Here is a 16,623-nt window from a genome sequence, read left to right as displayed (position 1 = left end):
TTTTAAGAAGAGAGAAAATAGCGAAATGAAGTGCTACAATTGCCAAGTGCTGGAGAATTTTGCACATGAATGTACTAAGACGAAAAAGATAGCATTTCTGAATACATCTCTAAGTGCTACATATGTTTCTAGCACTTATTTACTAACTGAATCTTATCCCATGTGGATTGTAGACTCAGGATCCACCGACCACGTGTTTCAAGATTGAGAAGCGTTTATGGAGTTTTGTCGAGTTTCATCTAAATCAAGGTGGATCTACGTGGGAAATAATGTGAAACTAGAAGTTAAAAGGCTATACACTTGCAAAGTGGACTTGCGTGGCGGTCGTTCTTTAATGTTGCATGACGTCCTATATGCTCCAGAGATTCGACAACACTTAGTATCTTTGTCTATTAGACGTTAGTTTTGACTTTTTTAGTCGTCTTGGTGTTAGAATAACTCTAGATAATGTTTTATATGGTTTTAGACTTCGTTAGGACCGTTTTTTCCTTTTAGATTGTAATCCTTCAACTTATGCCTATTATGTTCATCGTTGTGTAATGACATGTTATTTAAGTAACAATGATATTGATGTCATTACATGGAATGTAAGATTAGGTCACATAGGGCAAAATCGAATGAATAGGTTGGCAAAAGAAGGACATTTAGGTTCTTTAACCAAAATTGATATGTCAACTTGAGAAAATTGACTTGTTGGAAAGATTACACATAAACCATTTGGGAAGGCTAAGAGAGTTGAGTTCCCACTTCAACTAATTCATTATGATATTTGTGGTCCAATGAATGTGAGGGTAAGGTCCGGGGCTTCATACTTCATTGCATTTATTGATGATTTCACGCGCTTTGGCTATGTTTATTTGATTCTCATAAATCTGTAGCACTTGAGTGCTTTTAAAGATATATGAATGAAGTTGAAAATTAATTAAGATAAAAGTATAAAGGCTTTAAGAACTGACCGAAGACGTGAATATTTGTCAAAACAATTTGAAGAATTATGCATTGAGAAGGGTATTATTAGATAGTTAGCTACTCCTTATACACCTCAACAAAATGGTGTAGCTGAAAAAAGGAATAAAACATTATTGGACATGACAAGATCAAAGATGGCGCAAACACATTTGTCTATCTCTTTCTGGGGATATGCATTATTGACTGCAGCTTACATATTGAATAAAGTGCCTTCTAAATTAGTGTCTTCCACTCCTGATGAACTTTAAATTGGTCATCAAACAAACCTGAATTATCTACGACCGTGGGGTTGTGCAACATATATTGAAGATCCTCTTTGAGAGTTTGGTAGAGTAAGTCCAAAATGAAAGAAATGTATCTTTATAAGGTACTCTGAATGCTCCAAAAGGTATGTGTTCACCGACAAACTGGAGGATGGAAGTATTATTGAAATTGTATCACAAGATGTCAGATTTTTGAAAAATGATTTTACCAAAAAGGGTGAAAAAGATGAAGTTGAGCCTCTTTACGAAATGTTGAATTGAGAAGATCAAGTAATGTTGTCAGACATACTTGATAATTCAATAGATCAAGAAATGATTCTTAGTCCAAGTGGGAGTTATGAATCCCAAAATCCTATAGAGGTATCTGAACTTCAAATACGTAAGAGTACAAGAAAATGTGTACCTGAATGATCTTATGAGATTGAATATTATGTTTTCTTGGTATCTCCTATAGAATTGGATGAACCTAATTCTCTAACTGAGGCCTTATCGAGCCCTAAAAGGGATGAATGGTTAAAAGTGATAAAAGAAGAATTAGAGTCTATGAAAACCAATAAAGTCTGGGATCTAGTTGACCTTCCTAAGAAACGTAAAGCTATTGGCAATGCGTGGATTCTCAAAGTTAAATGCAAATCGAATGGGTTGATAGAAAGACACAAAGCAGGGTTGGTGGAGAAAAGTTTTACTCATGAAGTTGGAATATACTATGAGGAAACTTTTCACCAGCTGCGAAGTTTACCTCCATACGATTACTTTTAGCTATTGTTGTACCTTTAGTTCAAGAATTACACCAAATAGATGTGAAGAGTGTTTTTATCAATGGAGAATTAAATGTGGAAATCTATATGGAATAGCCAGTAGGTTTGGTTGTTAAAGGCCAAGAAAAGAAAGTTTGTAAATTGAAAAGATCAATTTATGTCCTAAAGCAATCTTAAAGGAAATGGTACCTGAGATTTTCTTAAGGAGGTGATGTCATTTGATTTACCCACGATCGATGAAGACCATTGCAACTATGTGAAAAAGTCCAATGTAAATTTCGTAATTTTTTCTCTTTACATAAATGATATTTTATTAGCTGAAAATAATTTGGAGTATATGAAAATTGTCAAGTCATGGCTTTTAAAATCATTTAATATGAAAGATATGGGTGAAGCGAAATATATATTGGGTGTTCAGATACAAAGAGATCGTTCTAAGAAATTTTTTAGTTTATCTTAAGGAACTTATATAAAGAAAATATTGGAACATTTTCAAATGAATAGTTGCAAATCCATGGATACTACTGTAGCAAAGGGTGAAACCTTCAGCCTTGAGATGTGTCCAAAGACTGAAAAAGAAAAGGAAGACATGTCCTGAGTTCCATATTATAGTATTGTCGGAAGTTTGATGTACGCTAGTATGGGTACTCGTCCAGACATTTGTTATGCCGTAAGTTTGGTTAGCAAGTATCAATGCAATCCTAGAAGAGATCATTGGAAAACAATAAAGAGAATATTTTGATACCTGAAGAGAACTGGAGATCATTCGGTATGTTATAGTGGATCTCATTTATTCATAAGAGGTTATACAGATATTGATTGAGTTGGTGATCGGAATGATAGAAAATCAACATCCGGTTATACTTTTTTACTTAATGGTGATGCTATTTCATGGAAAAGTAAGAAACAAACTTGCACAACTCTTTAAATCATGGAAACTGAATTTGTGGCATGTACAAGAAGCTATTTGGTTAAACAGATTCTTTGAGAATTTGAATATTGCAAAGAATTCTAAGGGTCCAATGATTCTATATTGTAACAGTCAAGCAACTATCACTTACACAAAGGATCCTAAGTATCACAACAAGACCACACACATTGACATCAAGTATAACTTTTTGAGAGGCATAAAAGCAAGTGGAGAAATAACTTTGCAGTACATTCCTTCACGTGAAATGATAGTTGATCCTTTTACAAAGGAGATCTCTAGAGATTTGTTTGAGAAACATGTTAAGGCTTTAGATTTGCATAGGATATGATAATATTTATGTATTGTAAAATAACTTGGTTGTTATAATATTCTCCTCAATATTGTATCACTATTTTGGATTTATATTCATATCTCATATGCATGTGATCATGTTTTTAGACATAAAGTGTGTCAGAAAAGTTGTGAGATTGATTCTCTCACACGAGCAATCGCCTCTTACGTTGGAGAATGTGAAGAGATGATTTTTACTACCATGTTATGACTTGTTTTATAAACCAGACAAGAGTCTCTATAAGAAAATAAATTTGAGGATCACTAAAGAGAGAAACTTGGGTTAGATATATAGAGATGTCTAGACTAAAGTCTCTACGATAATTGATAATTAAAAGAATAAGACACATGCACTAATATAAGGTAAAAACATCGTAGCACGTGTTTCATACCATGTGTGTTAAGCGATCAATGGGTTAATGAAAGAACGGTTCCTGTTTCTTCATTGTGTGAGACCCCAATGAGTTGAAATACCCTTTGACCTTTTACCATTTCTTGAAGTTTCAATCAATTTTGCTACTTTTAGCTTGTCCCTAATAACCATGCATGATTCGGCAATGCAGTGCATGTCTAGGAAAGCAGTTGAGTTGAAATAGACAGATTCGTTGACCTTCCTAAAGAACGTAAAGCTATTGGCAATACATGGATTCTCAAAGTTAAATGCAAATCGAATGGGTTGATAGAAAGACACAAAGCAGGATTGGTGGAGAAAGTTTTACTCAAGATGTTGGAATATACTATGAAAAGAACAAGAGTTTTGTGTGTTGAAGAGTTCAAAGTATTTGGAATTTTTTACATTGGAAGAATTTAAGAAAGGTGAAAGAATAAGACCTCTAGTATAGATCCTTGGTTCGGAATTGAAGGTTGTATGAATTTTTGTCTTTGTGTTCAGATATGACTATGAGATGTGAACTGGTTTGGCACAGACTTACTAGGATTTTATCAGCAACTTTATGAAGATTGAATTTTTGTTTGGGTGACAAACAATGATGTGTGGAAGATTCAGGGTTGTTATGTGGGGCTATAATGTTCAAATTATGGTACGTAACTTATAGATGCACAACGGTATTTACCTACAATTCTACATGATTTTGAGAGGATTTAAACTACTCTATCAATGAAACTACACATACTATTATGATGTGTCACATATACATTTGATGGTTAATACAGGTTATGAGCTTATAATATACAAAATTTATTGGAGTGACCAAAGATTTCTCAGAGTTTTAGCATGAGTTATGTGACAATTTGGAATGATAGTTGAAATATGGTATGTGAGTTAATAACTTTATCTTGATGAAAAAATACTATCAAATTTGGAATTAGTGTTATCAGTCTTGGGTAGTGTCACACCCCGAGCCTACACCCTGGACACAACTAGCACTCGAGAACCATTGTTGGCCCAAGCAAACCCTTGGCCTGGCTTTACTACTAGCGGAAGACTTAGTCAACATAGAATAACTCAAAAGTTAAACTTTACTCAACTATCTCAAAAGTAAACTCATAACATTTTAGAAGTAAAACATTCACTGGCCAAAACTGGCAACTCAAGTCTTATCATGAACAATTGAAAATGAAAAGACTCATGAACTAGTGTCTATCTATCTATGAAGCCTCTAATACTATGAGGGATGTCGGGACAAGACCGCCGATCATCCTAACAAACTGAAATGACAAAACATAATAATCAGATCCTCCGGAAGTAAGGAGGCTCACCAAACAACTCTGGAACTGAATTGGATCAATGAAGCAATGGATGCTGATCTTAGTTACCTGTATCTGCATCATAAAAGATGCAGGCCAAATGACATCAGTACATGGAATGTATGAGCATGTGAGTGGAAATCTAAAAAAGATATAAGCTTGATTTCACATTTGATTTGTTTATCAATTATTTTTTCATTCTTTCTCCAAAGAAAAAAAAACAGATCCACATTATGTTCCCTGAAGACATCATGGGTTGGAATCTCGATGTTTGTCGTATAAATAATGGAAAAAGGACAAATATACTCTCAACTATCGTAATGCCATGCAGATACCCTCCATCAATATTGGTGCCCATGCCGTCCTAAAACTAGAGCACATATGCCCTTCACTCTAACAGAAGACTAAATAAGGACACGTGGCACAATCTTATCCGTCGATCCGATATTTAATAAATGTCGAGCCTGTTAGATTTTGGGTCAAATTTCACGGGTCATGACTCGCCCATGTGAACCGACCCAATTTCGATCCATTTTTTTTCTCTGGAAATAAGAGGATAATAAATATTAGTTATCTACTTTTTAGAAAAGATTGGAGGGAAAACATATTATTTTAACAGTTGCACTCCCTTCCTTTTAAGAAGAGAGTGCTTCTTCCCTAAAAAAGAATGTGGAACGTAAAATTATAAAGCAGAAACCACTAAAAGAATAAGAAAGACAAGAAAATCAATTTTCTTTCTTCTCTTAACAAAAAAACCAAAACACATTTAGCTTTGTGAAAAACAATCTTTGTTTCCTAGTGATTCAAAGAAAGGATTTGAAGCAATACTTTCAGTTCGTGATTTAATCCGCTACAACAAGGTACACCATTTTTATATTGTATCTTGTTTATATAAATTATTACATTGGTATCAAAGCAAGGTTAATTACTCCATTATTTGCATAGTAATTCCTTGAAGTGTAACACTGCTTATTGTTTTCATGTATATTTTTATGCAAAAATCAGTGTAGAATCTATTGAATTTTTTTATGCTAATAAAGTTCATTCAATTCTATAGTGGATGCTAACCTGATATAAATCGAAAAGATTAGGCTCAACATAAATTGAATCCCATATTTTATGCCTTCTAATCTGAAATCGGGAGTACCACATGAACCCCTTGAATTCGGTTGCGAATTTGAAAAGTTCCTTTGATTTTTTCTTGTAGTTCTGTTATATGTAATGAATAAGAAAAGACATAAAGAGATCTGTTTTCAAGTTATATATTTTTTTCCTTATTTTTGATTTTTTTTTCTTGAGCAGAAGTTAGATATCTTGAACACTAGAATTTTGTGACGAAAAGGAAAAAGGGATGATATTTATTTTGTCGAGGAAAAAGTGAATAGTTCTTTTTTTTAACGTGTGAAAGGTGGATTTTTTGTTTTTTTTTTGTTTTGTCCTTCTCTGTTAATGATTTTTTATTTTAAAATGGTCCCACATTTTTTAAAAAGAAACGTGTGAAAGGTGGGCCTTTCATATTTTTTTTATTTTATCCTTTTCTGTTAAGGATTAAAAAGAAAAAAAAATAACATAGTCCCACATTTTTTTTAATAAAGAGCACTCATATTTTATTTTAATAAAATTATTGTACTTTTTTTTTGGAATCATAAAGTTTTTTTTTTTTTGAAAAATAGACAATGGATGTGTAGTACTTTTTTATGTTAATAAATTATTTCAGATTGTGGTTGCCTTTGAGATTGTTCTAAGTGACCAACTGTTTTGACTAGATTTTGATTTTAATTATGTGTATTAATATTTGGTCTTGATAAATTCGCTTTGTTCTTATATTCTTAAACAATTCCTTGTCTCCTACGAGATATTTGTGACATACGTTGTCGCATTAAGTGGTATTAACCATAATTCCATTTTGAGCCCATTTCAGATATGGTAGAACGGTTTTTTTTTAAATTCAGATTTGGGTTTTTATTAAGAGAAAAGCAACAATACACATGGGCAAAGGCCCATTTTGCCCGTCCAAGAACAAAGCATACAGATAGTACTAAACAAAAGTAAAAGTACAAAAACACATCTATCATCACACCATCACAAATATCCTGATCTGTAAGGTTTCCTATTCTAGAGTTTATCATAGCTCCTCTATCTCTTCCCTACGACCATGGTGTCTCTCCTCAAATCTCAATTCCTTTCGGTACTTCGAGGGCTTCCATCAATACCGCCTACTCACTGGATAAGTACTCCTCTTCTTTTTTGTGTTTTACAACCTTGTCATGTTCTGAATTTCTTTTCCTGCAGGTGCAAATGGCATGGTGTGCTCCGATTTTCATCTCTTCTAGGTGCTCTACTTCTCATCTGACCCTAAGACCCTCCCATTTTGTTGCGAATTCTTTTTTGTCGACTGACATAGATTATGCTAGATGGTTTTTCACTCTAACAAAGGGAAAATTTATAATCTGTAGTCTTTCTTTGCCCTTTATCCTTTGTATGGTGAAACTTTGATGTAGGGACATTGTAATTTGTCAGCATTAATTAGTCTTTTACCTGTTGATTCCATCTCTTGGAAGTGAACAAACTTGCAATTACCTTTATCTAATGCTAGATTTGCTAAGTAGTCTCCAACTTTATTGCCTTCCCTTAGTATGTGTTGAAAATGGACTTCTTTACCTTTAAGTATTTCCCTGACTTGCAATATCAAATCTACAATACACCATGGACATTCCCACTTCATCCTTAATACTTGTTTTAGTAGTAAAGAGTCAGTTTGAAAGATTACTCTATTATACTCTGCTTGCTTGCAATGTTTGGCTGCTTCCAATATTGCTTTTGCTTCTGCTTCTGTATTTGTAGTGTCTTCTATATTCTTTCCCTCTGCATATAAAACATTTCCTTTTGCATCCCTTAGGCAGAAAGAATATGCACTAGTCCCCCGGATTTCCTTGCGATGCTCCATCAGTGTTGTATTTGACCCACTCTATCGGTGGCATTTCCCACAGTACCTTGGTGAATTTGATTACTGCTCTGCACTGTTGTAATTCTTTCATTATTTCTGGCCAAGTATTAGGAAAAATTCTCTTTGGCCTTCTGACCTTTAGTAACCTCAATATGTTTCTTGTGATATTATGAATGCTTCGTTGCCACGTAGTTCCTTGATCTTCATGCTTTAGTGAGTTCCTTCTTCTCCATAATTCCCAGATTATTATGCTGGGAATAGCTTTAAAATAGACTTGCAACCCCTGTCTCACTTCATCTCCCCACCATTGCATGATGCTTTCCCTGAGATTTAGCTGCTGAATATTCAGACCTGCAAAGGATGAAAAATAGGACCAAGTCCTGTTAGCAAAATCTAAGTGTCAAAACACATTGGACAAGGTCTCTTGTGACGGATTGGTGCAACACCAGCATCGCGATGGTCCCTCCACTCCCCACCTTCTAACTCTATCATCTACTGGAATTTTAAATTTCCAAGAGTCTCCACATTAAGAAAGTCATCTTGAAAGGCATTCCTTGCACCCATAGATCATTAATTATTTGACTGGGTTGTTCTTTGTGTCTAATATAGGACCAAGCTGATTTAACTGAGAACTTTCCACTTGTTTCCAGCATCCAAGCAGGTTTATCATTTTCTTCCGTATCCCTTGGAGGTCTGATATTATCCTTGATGAAGTTAGCCACTTCAACTGGAAAAATTTCCTCCATAAGTTGCTCAACCCACTCTCCCTCCCTTTTGATATCTTTGACTTGTTGATACCTATCATCCCATTCATAACTTTTATCACTTATTGAGTAAAGATCTCCCAAACCAGTCCAATTATCATGCCATAAATGAGCAGACCCATTTTTGGTTTGCCACCATATTTGGTGCTCTATATGATCTCTTGCCTGTAACATTTTCTTCCATACCTGTGATCCACAGTATCCTACTTTCCATATAACTGCATTCTGATTTTCCTTCTTGCAGTATTTGTTGAGCATGAATTCACTCCATATAGTCGATTGTGTCCTAAAATTCCACCATAACTTACAAAATAGAGCCATTGACACATCATGCAACATTCTAAATCCCAGCCCTCCTTCCGCCTCTGGTAAACACAACTTACTCCAGCTTGTCCAATGTCGACCTTTACCTCCCATGCAACTACTCCAAAAAAATTGTGTCATCATCTTTTGTATAGTACTTATTACATTGGATGGTGGATTCATCACTGACAAGCAATGAACAGGAATGCTTTGCAGTACATGTTTAATTAAAATCGCTCTTCCTGCATATGACAACAATTTTCCTTTCCATGCTTGTAATTTGGTGCTGATCCTGTTGATCATCTGCTGGTAATATGCTTTCTGCTTCCTCCTATAAAAAATAGGGCAACCTAGATATGTAAATGGAAACTCTTTTCTCAGGATGCCTGTTGCAACTTCAGCTACCACTACATCCCCTTGTGACACCTTATCATGTAGATAAATTGCACTCTTCTCTTTATTTATCTTTTGGCCTGACATCTTCTCATACCTCTCCAATACTCCATTCACCATCTGCATTGTACCTATTTCAGCCTTACACAAGATTATCATGTCATCCGCAAAGGCCAAGTGGTTTACTTTAGGACTTCCCCTTGGAATTCCGAATAACTTAAATCCTTTCTTCAATACTAATGCATTCAGAGCTCTTGACATAACTTCAGCTGCTAGTATAAACAGGGTTGGAGATAAAGGATCTCCTTTGTTTCAAACCTCTAGACGATTGGAAAAAACCTTTAGGTTGCCCATTCAGCAGAATGAAGTACCAATTATTTCCCACCAATCTATAGACCATATCAATTAACCTCTCTCCAAACCCCATTTTTCTTAATACCTTTGTAAGGTACACCCAATCCACCCTATCATATGCCTTCATCATGTCCAACTTGATTACCAATTTTGGAGGTTTTCCCCTTTTTCTAATTTCGGTGATTATCTCTTGCACCAACAAGACATTCTCTGCTATGCTTCTCCCTTTAACGAACCCAGCCTGCTCCAGAGAGTTAATCAATGGAAGTACCCCTTTGATTCTTTCATGAACAATTCTTGAAAAGATTTTATTCACGAAATTACTCAAAGATATGGGTCTCATATCTGAAAAAGAATTAATCACCAGTTTTTTTGGTAATAAGACTAAATTTGTGTGAGTTATAAATCTTGGTAATTCAGCTCCACAAAAAAAGGCCTTTACCATATTGTATAAGTCCCCTCCTATTACTTCCCAAGTATCCTGAAAAAAAGCCTCTGTCATGCCATCCGGTCCTCCATCACTATGCCTATTAAGACCCATCACTGCTGATTTTACTTCCTCGTTACTCGGAGTTTTTTGTATCTCCTCATTCTAATCATCAGTGACCATTCTTGCTATTTCGTTCAACATATCGAAATCTTCAATTTCCTCACCTTTAGTGAATTGCCCTTTATAGAATTCCACTGCCATTTCAGCTATATTGTCTTGTTGCTCAACCCATTCCCCATCTTCATTCTGAATTCTCTTTATTCTAAGTCTACTCCTCCTTCCTTTGACTATAGTATGAAAGAATCTTGTATTTCTCTCACCATCTTTGAACCATTCAAAACCTGCCTTCTGCTTCCAGAAATCTTCCTCCCTTTGTAGTTGTGTATATAAATCCGCTTGAGCTTTCTGCAGTCTGCTTCTGTTTTCTCCACACGGAACCTCCTTAAATTGTTTTTCAAGAACTTTGATAGTGTCTTCAAGGGTGGCTATTTCTTGAAAAATATTGCCAAAGGTTTCTTTACTCCATTGCGAAAGTGCCCTCTTAACTCTCTTCAGCTTATGATGAAATATGCCAAAAGGATTGCCTTCAAAATCTGCAATCCAATTTTGTTTTACTACCTTTTTAAACGTCTCCTTTTTTATCCAGAAGTTTAAGAACCTAAATGGTTTAACCACCCCTTCATTGCTAATACTGCATTTTAGTAACAAAGGAGAGTGGTCAGACCCACTTCTGGTTAAATGCTCTACTTCAATCACTGGAAATTTATTACTCATCTCATCATTGCACAAAACCCTATCCAACCTCTTGAATATGCAATCTTCATCCGTTCTACCATTCCACCAAGTATATTTACTCCTCTTAAAGCCCCGATCTTCCAGATTACACACATTTATACAATGATTGAAATCTTGAGTCTCTTTAGCTAATACTAGTAGTCCTCCCAATTTCTCCTCCTCGTTCATGATGGTATTAAAGTCTCCCCCCACCACCCACGGCATTGGCACTGCCTCAGCGATATGATCCAATGATTCCCATAATTGTAATCTTTCTGCAATGGTACATTTAGCAGATACCAATGTTACCAACACTTCCAACTCCTGAGCTTGGTTTGTTATCTTTAGAGTAATTTGTTGTTCAGCATCTACCACTACTTCATATTCCACATATGCATCCATGAATGCCCATATTTTCCCATTTGTATTTGACACTGCATGATGCATTCCTAATCTTTTTCGATACTGCTCCAACTTGTGAATATCTTGAAATGGTTCCATGATTCCAATTAGACAAAATTGATACCTCTTGTGCAATGTGATCAACCTAGTGAATGCCTTTTAAGTGTTCACTGATCTAATGTTCCAAATTAATGTATTCATTGAGAGTTGGTTGATTTGGATACCGTACTCCTTATTTGTCTTGTGGTCACCTGTAGTTGTCTTTCTCCACCTCCTTTCCGCTTATGTTTACCATGCATTTCTTTCAGGTTCTCAATTTGTTTAGGAGATAAGTTTCCTTCAATGGCCACCTGTTAACTGCCTCCTTTAAATCTTCTGTATCCATATTATCTTTATCCCCATTACTAATTGCCATCTGATTATCCACTTGAAGCGGATTTGCCTCATCAACCACTACCAGTGCACCTTTATAGTTTTCTTGGATGCCCTCTGTATTCTCCACCTCATTCAATTTTGTTTCCTCTTCTTGTAGTACTGATTGGTGTTCACTGTCACCCTTTTCCTGGTTCACTTCATTACTCGAGCTAGTACTCATACATGTCTTCTCCGCGCCTCCTTTCTTTCTTTGTGCACTCGTATCAGGAGTTGTTGAGAATGCCTATTGCACCCATTCTTTAGTATTCAACAAATCGTTGTTCTGTCCTTCTTGTTGATTCGAATCATTGCACCTATCCTCCTCTCCCTCCTTCAGTAATTCAAAAGAGTTATTTCTCTGCACTTCCTCCAATTCTTGATCATTGATTACTCCTACTACATGTCCAAACCTATCCTTTTTATATTTACTCTCTCTTGTCTGCCATTGATAATTTTGATTGTTTCCCACAACCTTTCCACTGGCTAAAACCTTTATTTGTGTCTCATCTGACACTTCCTCTGTATCATTTCTATGCAGCTGCTCCTTCTCTTCATGAATCTCAGGATGGATGTTCCAGCAATTACTTTCATCGTGTCCTTGCAGGAAGCATTCACTACAGTACTTAGGCATATAATCATACAGAATTTTGACCCATTTAGATTTGATTTCCCCTGTATTATCATCCTCTTCATTAATTTTTACCCTTTGCGGTAACTTAGCAATCAGATCTACCTCCACTTTCACCTTTGCACAACTTGGTCTTGTTTGATTTCTAGTCGCCATATCTACCATAAGTGGTTTTCCTATTGCTGAAACAATTGAGAAAATTGCTTCTTTCGCGAAAAAATTTGTGGTAGATCCAGCATTGAGATCCAAGTCACTCCTATTGTTATTTCCACATCTGGTTCAAACCATGGATCCCACTTCAAAGTGCGCATCTGCCAGTAGTTTTCCTTTGCTTTGATATAATATGCAGAAGTTGATAATAATTGTACATAGTCTTCCAATGTTGATAATCTAATCAGAATATATCTAGAATCTAGTACTCCAATTGTGCATTCTCCTTTGATTCCACAATGCTTTGGGATTGCCTTCCTCAATTCTCCTATTTCCGGCTTTCCGTAGGAAAATTTCCCTATAATCGCATATTGTAGGTTTTCTTGGATGATTAGATTCTTTACTTCGGATGATTTCCACGTAACATTTGGTTCCCCTTGCACCATTGTCACTGGCTTTGGAGGGACTTTAGCACCTGTGTAGTTCTGAGTCTTAGGTTTTAGCGTGTTGGCATAGGTTGTACCCGTTGGCGTTGGAATAGGGCTACTGGTTATTCCTTTTGGTATAAAGGTGGGAAAGTCCTCCGACATCAACTGCCCACCAGAGGTGGTGTCCATTGTGGCCTGAGACGGCCAAGATCTGGATGAAAACTTAAATTAAAAATTATATTTAAGAGACTAAGATATCTAATTAGACAAATATTACTATCATATTCTAGATATGGTAGAACGGGAACATGCTCTAATTACTCGAAGTGGGAGTTCTACAAATCGAGCAAAGGGACAAGGTAGAAAAGCAAGTCACCGTAGGACATGTTCTCGAGGGCGTGAAATCATACGGATTGGTGTCCCAAGGGCGACACAAAATATATTAAGGAATCAAAGGGCTATTCGAAGGGAAAGATAGAAGAATTTTAAAAGTTTGAGTTTTTGAAGATGTCTGCTATTATTTTAGCACCTGATTTTATTCACCTTTTTGAAATAAAATGGATTGAACTGGTTGATATATAAGGAAATTTTAGATTGGAGAGTCTTAGCTTATTTAACAAACACTCTACGTGAACCTTGGAGTAGTAGATTGACTGATAGTTATCATGACATTTGGCTCAATCAACCTTTTAGGGTGTATATTTGTTGCCTTGAAGACACGTGGAAGGATTTTAGTCTTTAAAAAGATTAGTAATTTGTTATTGCTTATTTGCTTTTCAATATATGAGGTTTGTTTTTTTAAAAATAATTTAAGTTAGTAGACGTAAAAATCCTTGTTACTAAAGTCTTCAATATATTAATGTACACATTAAGAATTTAGTTTCAAATTTTGGTTAAATATTTAGTTCGTAGATGATGATTGGATACTTACGTGTCTTTTCAATTTTACATTAAATATGAAATATTTATGATAATTGATTTGCTTGGATGTGTAAGTCACATGCATAATTGATTAAAAATTTTCCTGATTATATCTCGAAACAACCATGGCAACAAAAAGCATCATCACTGACTTAAGCAAAAGTGTTAAACTTAATGGTGGAAATTACGACATCTGGAGTCGTAAAATATGGTATATACTGGAAGAACAAAATGCTTTGAAAGGTATAAATCATGTTTTGAATCAACAAAAAGAGTCAACACAGAAGGGATCTTGACGCTTGCAAATCTTGGAAAAAAGCTAACTCCACTACATGTGGACTAATAGTTAGTTCTATCATTGATGACATCATACATGAATGTGGAGAATTCCCTACTGTTCATGCTATGTGGACACATCTGAGAGGAATATATGGGGTTACGTCTGTAACCCACCTATGTAAATTAACTATCAAATTTGACACTTATAAGAAGCATCATGATAAAAATGTCAAACAACACCTAAGGGTGATGTCAAACATGATAGCTCAACTCAAGTGTGTTGGTCATGTTCTTTCAGATGAGCAACAAGTCCAGGCAGTGATTCGATCTCTTCCTAGTAATTGGAATCATTTAAAGGTTAAATTGACCCATATTGACAACATCAAAACCTTTTCTGATGTTGCCCGCCATTTTGAACTTGAAGATGAATGTCTTGGTGCTGCTAAAGCTGCTTCTAATGCCTTTATGACAGAGTCAAGTGGTACAAAATCTTCAGGCTTCAAATGCAAGACGAATTGAAAAAGAAATTAGAAAGAAAAAGAGACCGGAGAAGGACCCTCTAAGAAAAAAAAAGTCAAATTCTAAGAAAGGAAAACCGTTTTTTAAGAAGAGAGAAAAAAGCAAAATGAAGTGCTACAATTGCCAAGTGCTGGGGAATTTTGCATGTGAATGTACTAAGACGAAAAAGATAGCATTTCTGAATGCATCTCTAAGTGCTACATATGTTTCTAGCACTTCTTTACTAATTGAATCTTATCCCATGTGGATTGTAGACTCAGGATCAACTGACCACGTGATTCAAGATTGAGAAGCGTTTATCGAGTTTTGTCGAGTTTCATCTAAATCAAGGTGGATCTACGTGGGAAATAATGTGAAACTAGAAGTTAAAGGGATAGACACTTCCAAAGTGGACTTGCGTTGTGGTCATTCTTTAATGTTTCATGACGTCCTATATGCTCCAGAGATTTGACGACACTTAGTATCTTTGTCTATTAGATGTTAGTTTTGATTTCATGCGCTTTGGTTATGTTTATTTGATTTCTCATAAATCTGAAGCACTTGAGTGCTTTAAAATATATATGAATGAAGTTGAAAATTAGTTAAGATAAAATCATAAAGGCTTTAAGAACTGACCGAAGACGTGAATATTTGTTAAAACAATTTGAAGAATTATGGATTGAGAAAGGTATTATCAGATAGTTAACTACTCCTTATGCACCTCAAGAAATTGGTGAAGCTGAAAAAAGGAATAAAACATTATTGGACATGACAAGATCGATGATGGCGCAAACACATTTGTCTATCTCTTTCTGGGGAGATGCATTATTGACGGTGGCTTACATATTGAATAAAGTGCCTTCTAAATTAGTGTCTTCCACTCTTGATGAATTTTAAACTGGTCATCAAACAAACCTGAATGATCTATGACCGTGGGGTTGTGCAACATATATTGAAGATCCTTTTTGAGAGTTTGGTAGAGTAAGTCCAAAATGAAAGAAATGTTTATTTATAAGGTTACCTGAATGCTCCAAAGGGTATGTGTTCATCGACAAACTGGAGGATGGGAGTATTACTGAAATTGTATCACAAGATGTCAGATTTTTGGAAAATGCTTTTACCAAAAAGGGTGAAAAAAATGAAGTTGAGCCTCTTTATGAAATGTTGAATTGAGAAGATCAAGTAATGTTGTCAGACATACTTGATAATTCAATGGATCAAGAAATGATTCCTAGTCCAAGTGGGAGTTGTGAATCCCAAAATCCTATAGAGGTATCTGAACTTCAAATACGTAAGAGTACAAGAAAAGGTGTACCTGAATGATCTTATGAGATTGAGGATTATGTTTTATTTGTATCTCCTATAGAATTGGATGAACCTAATTCTCTAATTGAGGCTTTATCGAGCCCTAAAAGGGATGAATGGTTAAAAGTGATGAAAGAAGAATTAGAGTCCATGAAACCAATAAAGTCTGGGATCTAGTTGACCTTCCTAAGGAACGTAAAACTATTGGCAATGCGTGGATTCTCAAAGTTAAATGCAAATCGAATGGGTTGATAGAAAGACACAAAGTAGGATTGGTGGAGAAAAGTTTTACTCAAGAAGACTGTTTTAATCAATGGAGAATTAAGTGTGTAAATCTATATGGAATAGCCAGTAGGTTTCGTTGTTAAAGGCCAAGAAAAGAAAGTTTGTAAATTGAAAAGATCAATTTATGTCCTAAAGAAATCTTCAAGGAAATAGTACCTGAGATTTTCTTAAGGAGGTTATGTCATTTTGATTTAACCATGATCGATGAGGACCATTGCAACTATGTGAAAAAGTCCAGTGTAAATTTCATAATTTTTTCTCTTTAGATAGATGATATTTTATTAGCTGAAAATAATTTGGAGTATATGAAAATTGTCAAGTCATGGCTTT

The 16,623-nt window shown here is 35.3% G+C and overlaps 1 protein-coding gene across 1 annotated transcript; it reads right to left on the bottom strand.

Annotated features, from left to right (window-relative positions):
• Positions 1 to 10,311: 10,311 nt before the first annotated feature.
• On the bottom strand, positions 10,312 to 11,484 carry LOC125827502 (uncharacterized). Its single transcript, XM_049506800.1, has one exon. The coding sequence runs from the start codon at positions 11,482 to 11,484 to the stop codon at positions 10,312 to 10,314; it is 1,173 nt and encodes a 390-aa protein (XP_049362757.1).
• Positions 11,485 to 16,623: the final 5,139 nt, after the last annotated feature.

Source organism: Solanum verrucosum, unplaced genomic scaffold (genome assembly GCF_900185275.1).
Source record: "Solanum verrucosum unplaced genomic scaffold, falcon-dt-bn FXZP01000063.1, whole genome shotgun sequence".
In the NCBI taxonomy this organism is placed as follows: domain Eukaryota; kingdom Viridiplantae; phylum Streptophyta; class Magnoliopsida; order Solanales; family Solanaceae; genus Solanum; species Solanum verrucosum.
The sequence above is the reverse complement of the archived record's forward strand: the minus strand, read 5'-3'. Positions and strand labels throughout refer to the sequence as shown.